Source organism: Glycine max, chromosome 9 (genome assembly GCF_000004515.6).
Source record: "Glycine max cultivar Williams 82 chromosome 9, Glycine_max_v4.0, whole genome shotgun sequence".
In the NCBI taxonomy this organism is placed as follows: domain Eukaryota; kingdom Viridiplantae; phylum Streptophyta; class Magnoliopsida; order Fabales; family Fabaceae; genus Glycine; species Glycine max.
The window spans coordinates 17,694,659-17,705,681 of NC_038245.2; the positions used below are offsets into that span (position 1 = coordinate 17,694,659).

General features: G+C 28.7%; 1 protein-coding gene across 1 annotated transcript in view; it reads left to right on the top strand.

The window, feature by feature from the left end:
• Nucleotides 1–10,028, top strand: part of LOC102666691 (uncharacterized) — a 25,959-nt gene extending 15,931 nt beyond the window's left edge. The window contains exons 4-5 of the mRNA XM_026123720.2: nucleotides 8,226–8,372; nucleotides 9,211–10,028. Of these exons, the coding sequence (XP_025979505.1) occupies nucleotides 8,226–8,372; nucleotides 9,211–9,318 (255 nt within the window). The 3' untranslated portion in view covers nucleotides 9,319–10,028. The remainder of the gene's footprint in view (nucleotides 1–8,225; nucleotides 8,373–9,210) is intronic.
• Nucleotides 10,029–11,023: the final 995 nt, after the last annotated feature.

Consider the following 11,023-nt stretch of genomic DNA (forward strand, 5'->3'; position numbering starts at 1 on the left):
CCAAGATCGTAGCTGTAAGCAGATATCATCAATATACAAAATTAGAAAATAACCCTACTCTCACTGACCTTCTGATACATACACTGATAAACAGTATTTGCCTTAAATCTAAAGGAAACAATGGCATCATTAAACCTCAAATACCATTGGTGGGAAGCTTACTTTAAGACTGTATATTGATTTCTTTAGTATGCACACCATGTGTTCATTTCCTTCAACTGAGAACCCCATTGGTTGGTCCATACAAACATTCTTCTCTAAATCTCCATTAAGAAAGGCAGTTTTCACATCCATCTGATGTAGCTCCAAGTCATAATGGGCTACTAATGTCATGATAATACTGAAAGAATCCTTTCGTGAGACCAGTAAAATGTCTCTTTATAATCAATGTCCTCTTTCTGAGTAAATTCCTTAGCAACAAGTCTAGCCTTGTAACGTTCAAGGTTGTCATGAGAGTCATGTTTAGTCTTGAAGACCCACTTATAACCAACTCTCTTACAACCCTTTGGTAATTCTACAAGGTCCCAAACACCATTATGTTCCATGGAATCTATCTCTTCTTTCATGGCATTTAACCACTTCTCAGAACTATCACAACTTACAACTTGTGAAAAAAAAACTGGATCATTATCACAACTAACCACTTCCCACTGATTTCATCATTTCCAATGAACCTTGCATTTCCAGTTTTGACAATTCTTATACTATGATTAGAACAATAAAACATATACCCTTTTAACTTTTCTGGATAACCACTGAAATATCCACTGATTGTTCTTACATCCAATTTTCTTTCTTGCGGATTATAAATCCTTATTTCTGCCTGGCAACCCTAAACATGCAGGTGCCTTATACTAGGTATCCTATTTGTCCACAGTTCAAAATGTGTCTTTGGAACTGCCTTACTAGGAACCCTGTTCAACAAATACATGGCAGTTTTCAAGGTATACATCCACAAAGATACGGGTAAAGTCTAATTGATTAACATACTCCTAACCATATCCATTAAAGTTCTATTACGCCTTTCTGATACACTATTTTGTTGTGGTGTATCGGGAATTGTGTATTGCACACAAATGCACGTTTCTGAACAAGCTTAGCAAATGGACCTGGGTGTTGCCCAGTTTCATCATATCTTCCGTAATACTCATCACCTCTATCATATCTAATAATTTTCACATTTATGTCTAATTGCCCTTTTATTTCATTGTAGTAAATTTCTAAGGTATCCATTGCCTAAGAAATCTCGGGCAGTAAGTAGACATAACCGTAACGTGAATAATCATCAATAATGGTGATAAATTATCTTTCCTTTCCCAAAGAACTAACATCAAAAGGTTCACAAATATCAGTATGCACAATTTCTAGAAGCTGAGTGCTTCTTGTAGCTTCTTTCTTTGTATGTTTTGCTTGTTTTCCCTTAATACAACCCACACAAATATTTAGATCCATAAAATCTAGATAAGGAAGAATTTCATTCTTTATTAATCTTTCCGTCCTTTCTCTAGAAATGTGACCTAAACGTTTATGCCACAAGAAAGCAGATCGTTCATTCACTAAACTATGTTTAGTGCCAATATTATGATGCAGAATTAAAACAGTTTTAGCATACAAACTGTGTATTTCCAATTTATATAAACCATCACAAGAATACTAGTACCAATGAGATGATTATGCTTAAATAAATTGAAACATCCATTACCAAAATTAAAAGAGTATGCAGTAACATCAAGTTTAGATAATGAAACTAAATTCCTAGATAAACTAGGTACATAAGGAGTTTCCAGTAAATCTAAACGATGTCCAGTGTTGCGTTTTAAACAATAAGTTTCAACTATTTCCACTGGAGCTTTCACTTCATTCCCTATGAAAATGAACTTCTCATTTGGGCATATGGTTTGGATTGTAAGGAATCTCTGCATAATGTTAGAAACATGAGTCATACATCCAGAATTAATTCATCTTGTATCATGGGAAACTACAGTTAAGTTTGATTCAAAACATACATGAGTATTAAGCTCACCATTCTTTTCGAACCAAGACTTACACTTTAGGCAATCCTTTTGGAAATGTCTTAATTTAGGGAGAGTTGTCTTAATATTGTCTGCAACAGTCATTCTCATCAACATTAGGCTGAGTCTGTTAGGTCTTTCCCAAGTTTTATAATGAATTTTCTCTTCATTGCTACTAACATCAATAATAGTAACAAACTTCTCTTCTAACATAGCAAGATCATGATCCAAAACACCGAGGTAAAATTGGACTTTCTGATTTCAGTCAGAGAAGTTAAGCCCATTAAAATTGGCTCAGATGATGCATAAGAATCCAATGAATTCAAAACATGTATTACATAATAAAATTCACATAAGTGTTTTGAGACATAAAATACATGTCATACATATGATTCATTCAGATAACAGACAATGTATATTGATGTTCTCCTTTGGGTGATACACCAACATACAACATACAAACATAATGATGCTAATAAAATTTTAACATTAATTGACAATTAAATATGCACCAATTAGTAGTATCTATTTCCTTTGGGCATATAAATAAAGTTCACTTTTGCCGAAATCAGGTTAGTGAGGGTTGTAGTTTTCAAACGTGTCTTGCTTTTGTGTCATCAAATAGTTTTCAAACAAGCTCACCATTCTTTTCGAACCAAGACTTACACTTTAGGCAATCCTTTTGGAAATGTCTTAATTTAGGGAGAGTTGTCTTAATATTGTCTGCAACAGTCATTCTCATCAACATTAGGCTGAGTCTGTTAGGTCTTTCCCAAGTTTTTATAATGAACTTTCTCTGCATGGCTACTGACAGCAATAATAGTAACAAACTTCTCTTCTAACATAGCAAGATCATGATCCAAGACACCGAGGTAAAATTGGACTTGCTCATGTCAGTCAGAGAAGTTAAGCCCATTAAAATTGGCTCAGATGATGCATAAGAATCCAATGAATTCGAAACATGTATTACATAATAAAATTCACATAAGTGTTTTGAGACATAAAATACATGTCATACATATGATTCATTCAGATAACAGACAATGTATATTGATGTTCTCCTTTGGGTGATACACCAACATACAACATACAAACATAATGATGCTAATAAAATTTTAACATTAATTGACAATTAAATATGCATCAATTAGTAGTATCTATTTCCTTTGGGCATATAAATAAAGTTCACTTTTGCCGAAATCAGGTTAGTGAGGGTTGTAGTTTTCAAACGTGTCTTGCTTTTGTGTCATCAAATAGTTTTCAAACCACAACATATTTGTTCTGTCATACATATTCATCAATTAGTGCATTATAAGTTAATGTGATTTTTATTTCACAAGTCTCTATCTGTCCAAGGTCTTTATATCTTAAAGTGGAGTGTGATGAAAAATCCAACGCTACACTATTTCTATGATCATCATAACTGTACCCCCTCCCCTTTACCATTTATCTATCATTTTATATTATCACTCATTTTACTATCTTTTTTTTTTGCAGACTTATATTCATAAGGAGACACACTTTCGGTGTCGGTCTTTGGAGGAGATTAAGAATTACGAGAAATATGGAAGTCTTCCTCGGTGTCACAAAGTGAAAATACAAGACAAAGAAGAAAGCAATGACAAAACCCGAAGTGAACAGAAGTGAGTATACTTATTTTAAAAAATAAGTTGGGCTAACAATGTATTTTCCAACACATTTTATTATTGGTTACAGTTTACTGACAACTACAAGCTCATGAATACGACTGAGAGTGATTAAAGAAACATAATAGTACATCCTTTTGTTATTTTCAATCAACATGAACAAGTAACAAAGAGTGCATTAGAGATAGTGGTGATTTTTCTTTTCAAAATTAGAAAAGTTTAGTTCTCTTTTATTTCTAGGGTGCACGTAAAGTTTGGCATTTTAAATCACAATTCAATGTGATATTTTAATTTTTTCCATCAACGTATTCAATAAAAACAATATCATTAGCGATTTTCATATTCTTTTTAGTTTTACTATCTTGGAAGTTTTTTGGAAAATGATAACTATAATGAGTATGCTTCTTTTGGGACTTTGGAATCTTTTCCAATGCTATTCAAAATGTTGTTATTAAATATTGCAAAAAAAAAAATTCAAACAAATGATGGCTAATAATTAATGAAAGTGATGTGAGTATGCATATTTTGAATGTTTTGTATTTTCCTATATTATAATGTTTTTATTTTTGTTTACATTTCCAAATGTTTTTATTGTTAAAGATTCTTGGAATATTGAAAAATGTTTGCCAAATAAAAGAGCAAAGAAGTGGAAATTGAAATTTTTATTTATTTATTTTAGAGTTTATTGTAATTTATCACTATTCAACCCGAAAAATTTAATTTCTATTGTCAATGTTTCCAGTAAATAATGTTGATGACAAAAAAAAATACAAATTGGAATCAACACAATATTCATCACTAAATGTTTCATTCTTTACCATGATTTTTTCACGAAAGGATTGTTGCTCAAAGAAAAGCAAAAGTAAAAGTTATGAGAACCTTTGTTGAAGAGTTTCTTTTGAAAGCTCATTACAATTAACTTCACATGTTCAACCCATAAACAAATTTTCAATTCATACATAGATAGATATATTAGATTCACTACACTTTTTATTAGTCTTAGGTTAGACACCATTGGTGTTCCTCAACTCATTAAGTGAGTGATCAATCTAAATCTATTGTGTGATTGTTGGTAGTCCAAGAAAATTTTTTACATAGGAAGTCAACTAAGTTGAGTTTATTCTATTAAATAGATCATTCTCTCACCTATGAACCTAATTGGGTCTTACTCCACTTCATCATTTTATGGGTTATTAAATTCCCTACCTTTGTGACAATAACAATGGTGACACTTATCAATTAATTTAAATATCTTAAAAACATTAATGATTTCAAATATTTAATGCTATTTCTATTCAAACAAAATATTTAATGTTATTTATTTTTAATAGTTCCTATAATAAATTATTTGTTTTGAATGGACATTTATGACCATAAATTATTATATTTATTAGAAAAGAGGTAAGAACCTTCATACAAATATTTAATTTTTTTGAATATTTGAAATAAAAATCAACAATCAATAAATGTACCTTTTAATCAATTTAAATATTTTAAAAACATTAATGCTTCCAAACATTTAATGTTATTTATTATTATAAGCTCCATTAATAAATTATTGTTTTTAAATAACATTTATGACCTTACAATAAATTATTACATTTATTGATAGTTGATATTTTTTTTCTAAAATTTATTTCAAGGACTTCATTAAAAAAGAGGATATTGATAGTATAAAAGTAAGACTCTTCATATCAAAATTGTGTGTGCAAAACAGAGATGAGTGCAAATCAGAGGAGTACTGCTCCACCCTTTAAGGTAAGTGAGTGGGAATCAATTAGGGAATTAGGGATTAAAACAATGTTTTTTGGAACATATATTTGATTAATTAAAACTTATACTTAGATTAAAACAATGTTTTTTTGGAACATATGATATGCTGAAAATTCTTGAAGTTGATTCTAAATAGCTGTAAAGTTTGGGATATCCTTTATATTGTTTTAATTCATTCTCTTTGCATATATATGTGTGTATGTGTGTGTGTGTGTGTGTGGGTGTGTGTGAAACTAATATATAAATTGTTAGATTATATAAAAGTATAATATATTCTTCAATTATGAATCAATAATTACAAGGATAAAATCTGATAAACTCGATAAAAGTTTATATTTATTATAATTCATTGTACGCTTAGTTTGAGATCAATTGTATGTTAGACTCTCTTTTAAATTCATAAGACAAATTTTTATTTCTAATTTTTTAGTACATATATTTAATTAAGTTTTGATAATTGAACTTTCTCATTCTCTATGATATATTTATGTAGGAGGAATTTGCAACTGTACTAAGGATGACTCATTCCTTAAATGATGCTCAACCTGTACCTGCAACACCAGCATCATTTTGCAATCCTACTAATTGCAATATTGGTTGTGACCGATGTTGTTTCAGAACCAAAAAAAATGAGGTATATAATTAATTTTCAATTTCAAATTTGTTTTCTTTCAAAATTATTCAAATTTTTCATTATTATAATTTTCTTGTATAAATCATCTAATCGTACATTAATTTGCACGTTTTAACAACAAAAATTGTGTGTAATTTATATGTCAAATGATCTAACTTTTGACTTATTTGTCTCATTTAAATAAATATTTGGCCAAATTTAAGATGTTTGTTAAACAAGTTTGTTTTACTAAATTATAGGCTAAATAGCTTATAATTTTTAAATTAAACTAATCAATTAACAACTTTCAAACATATATAAGAATTTCAACTAGACTATGACACAATTGTGCATATGATAAACTGAATCCTAAAAGGATAGTCCATCATGTATTTGCATAGTTTGAATTTTTGTGTTGATTTTCATGAATATATTTTTTTAATCGTATGTGTGTGTGTGTGTGTGTGTGTGTGTGTGTGTATATATATATATATCATTGCACACTTTATCTTTCTATTTACATTTTTACCAATAAGTTTAACTTATATATCTTTCTATTGTTATTAGAATGAAACCCCACCTGCGACACAAAATTCAAAGCCAAAACGAGGAAGACCCTTCAAAACGCCACCTGAATCGATTAAAAATTGGTATGTTATACGCAAAGATCGAAAGATCGCCAACAGGTTCGATACGGTACGTAATTCAATTAAAATGAAAATTTGATGTTTATTTATCTTCTTCCTTTTTGAGTTAAGATAAGATGGGTTTTCATAAGTGAATTCATTAATTCAATTGTTTTATTATGTAAAAAAATCTAGAGGGAAAATTAACAAACTTGTTTATTTCTTAAATATTATAGGTAAATATTACACATAGTGGACATAGAGATTTATTTTTTAAATATATTTCTTAAAGTAAATAGTTAGTTTGAGCAATATATTGAACATTTACAAAGTATTTCTTTTCAAACTACGAAGAGTAGTTTTTATACAAAAATATTCAACAATAGTCTGTGTGATAAAATTGAAATTTTAGTACAAACATTGTGATTTTAAAACAAAAATATGATACTTTTATAGACCATTCAGGTATAAAATATAGGCATATGTCATCAATACATCAATTATATATTAATAAAATAGATCATACTTTGAGTATAGGACCATAAGAAAATATAGGAAAACCAGCTCTACAACTATGATATTACATAGAAACAATAGAGAAAACAACATTCTATATATTTAGATAACAATAAGCAATTCATGTAGTAGGGTTAATAAACCAATTAGACAATAAGCAATGTCCAGGCTTTACTTTGGAAAAAAACCATATTCCAAGTAGTAACCTTAATATGATCAAGATGTCCGCACAAATTATAATTGTCATTGTTCCAAATGAGAAAAAAAATGGAATGTTGATTATATAGGGTTCACAATTTTATGCCATTGTTTTCCTTCCATATATAAGTAATGTCCAAGACAATAATGTTACCTCCTTTCTCTATCATCTTCTCCAGTATCCTCAAAGAAGATTTGATAAAAACCATTTTTGCATAAAGTATCAAATAGAGAACTATGACTCTATGCTAAATATCTCTATAAACATTTTCCGCCTCAACATTCATTCTACCTTAAGTGTATATTTTAATCAATGTTCAGTAAGTTAGATTATTAGGTTAAAGGTGTCTTGCTTTTGTGTCATCAAATAATTTTCAAACCACAGCATATTTGTTCTACCTTCCATATTCCTCAATTAGTGCATTATAAGTTAATGTCATTTTTATTTCACAAGTCTCTATCTGTCCAAATTAACCCTTAAATACTAAGGGCTAAGGGTCTTTATATCCTAAAGTGGAGTGTGATGAAAAATCCAAAGCTACACTATTTCTATGATCATCATAATTGTACCCCGTCCCTTTCCCATTTATTTGTCATTTTATATTTTCTTATACAACATGATAGGAATGAATGAATTGCAACATCAACTTTTTTAACAAGTTTTCTCTTGTTTGGTCTTTGTTATGATGGTTCATTTTATTATTTTTTTTTGTTGCATATTTTATATTTTCCTATCCATCATGCTAGGAATCAATTAATTGCAATATCACCTTGTTTAAGTTTTCTCATGTTTGCCTTTTGTTATTATCACTCATTTTACTATCTTTTTTTTTTTTTGCAGAGTTATTTTCATAAGGAGACAGGCTTTCGGTGTCGGTCTTTGAAGGAGATTAAGAATTACGAGAAATATGGAAGTCCTCCTCGACGTCACAAAGTGAAAACACAAGCCAAAGAAGAAAGCAATGACAAAACCAAAAATGAAACAGAAGTGAGTATATTTATTTTAAAAAATAAAGTAGGGCTAACAATGTATTTTCCTACACATTTTATTATTGGTTAAAGTTTACTGACAACTATAAGCTCATGAGTAGGACTGAAAGTGATTAAAGAAACAGTAGTAGTACATCCTTTTGTTATTTTCAATCAACATGAACAAGTAACAAAGAGTGCATTTGAGATAGTGGTGATTTTTCTTTTTAAAATTAGAAAAGTTTAGTTCTCTTTTATTTCTGGGGTTCATGTAAAGTTTGGCATTTTAAATCACAATTTAATGTGATATTTTAATTTTTTCCATCAATGTATTCAAGAAAAACAATATCATTAGTGATTTTCATATTCTTTTTAGTTTTACTATCTAGGACGTTTTTTGGAAAATGATAACTATAATGAGTATGCTTCTTCAGGGTGTTTGGAATCTTTTTCATTGCTATACAAAATGTTGTTATTAAATATTGCAAAAAAAATAATCAAACAAATGATGGCTAATAATTAATAAAAGTGATGTGAGTATGCGTATTTTTAATGTTTTGTATTCTTCTATATTATAATGTTTTTATTTTTTTTTACTTTTCCAGATGTTTTTTACTATTAAAAATTCCTGGAATATTGAGAAATGTTTTTTGCTAAAGAAAAGAACAAAGAACTGGAAATTGAACTTTTTATTTATTTATTTTAGAGTTTATTGTAATTTATCACTATTCAACCCGAAAAATTTAATTTCTATTGTCAATGTTTCTATTAAGAATGTTGATGACAAAAAAAATACCTATTGGAATCAACACAATATTCCTCACTAAATGTTTCATTCTTTGTCATGATTTTTTCAGGAAATGGTTGTTGCTCAAAGAAAAGCAAAAGCAGAAGTTATGAGAACTTTTGTTGAAAAGTTTCTTTCGAAAGCTTATTACAATCAGCTTCACATGTTCGACCCATAATCAATAAAAATCAACTATTATATAATGTTCAAATCGACTGAAAAACATTGTCATCAGTTTATTTAATACCTATGTTGACAACTTCCATGTGATTTAGGATTTTCATATGATTTTATTTTGACTTTCTATGTTGGATGAAATGACTTTCAGCTATGCTTTTTTGTTTTTTTTCGGGTTAGTCTAACAATTTGCTAGAAAGATCTCAATCCATTGGTTCCTTTTCATGGTTGTGGATATTGGGTTAGGCTAGGTATGTTTTTATTTGAAATAATTTTGTGTTTCATCTCTCTATTGTGATGAATCTGATTAATGGCATGCACAACTTATCTTTTACACATTGTGGGTGACTTACAGTTCCAATGTTGATGTTGGCTTTGTAGGGTTGGGTACATATTTATTTGCTAGTTTTGTGGTTTGTTTACACTAGTTTCTAGACTAGTACACCAATTTTCACGTCTACTAAGTTGGACAAGTTTTATTTTTGTTCGAAAATTGACTTGAATAATTTCTAAAACAATTAATAACTATAAATTATTATATTCAACTTCATACCATTTTCCATCACATTTATGTGAAAAGTTTGAATGCAATTTCAATCCAATTTCGTCTAAAAATACGAAAACTTAAACTTAGTTAATGTTCATTGTATAAACAAACTCTTTGATATGGGCATTTGTATATTACCATTCAATTCCTATTTTACCCTTCTCTAATCCTTAATTACTTAGAATCTTGATATCTTAAATGGACTGTGATGAATAATTCTATAAGCTACTACATTCATAATCCCATCACCATGCCCACTTCCCCCATTCATTTCTCAATTTGTGTTTTCCTATTTTACATGTTATGAATGAGTTGCAACATCAACTTTTTTTAACATTTTTTTTATCATTGTTTTCTTTTTATAAAATTGCTAATTTTATTTAAAAAAATATTTTGCAATTTTATCTTCATGAAGAGAAAGGGTTTCAATGTCGATCTTTATTAAGGCCGAAAGATATAAGATGCACATAATTCGTACTCAGTGTTGTAGAGTGAAAAAACAAGATAAAGAAGAAAGCAATAATAGAACTAAAAATGAAACAAAACCGAGTACAATTATTTGCAAAATAAGGGGTTCTACCATCATACTCCTCAACACATCCTTTGTAGCTAATGCACCTTTTACCATTCCTTAGAGTTTAATAAGAACAAATTAATTCATGAGTGATGACTTTTAAATAGAGAGAGGGACACAAATTTATAATTTTTAATAAATTTCAACAAATGACAAAGAAGGTGTTAGAGATGGTGATGCTAGAATTTCTATTTTTTAAATTACAAAATTTCAATTCTCCTTTATTTCCTGGGTGCATGTAAAGGTTGAAAATTTAAATTACAATTCCTTGTCATATTTTAAATTTTGCCTTCAATATTTTTAGTAAAAAGATTCTCGTTATTGTTTTACTTTTTTTTTGTTGGAAATTTTGGAAAATAATAGTCATATAAAGTATTTTTATTTGAGATCTTTTTCATTACTGTTCAAAATGTTGTTTTAAAAAGATTAAATAAATTATAAATTTTTAATATAATAATAATAATACTGACAATGAATAATTTTTCATAATTTTCAAATAAATCAGTTTGTTAGATCTAGAAGGTTTTATGAATGAATTGACATCTTACCTGTCTAACTAAATAAGATTTACTAGAAGTTGTGGCT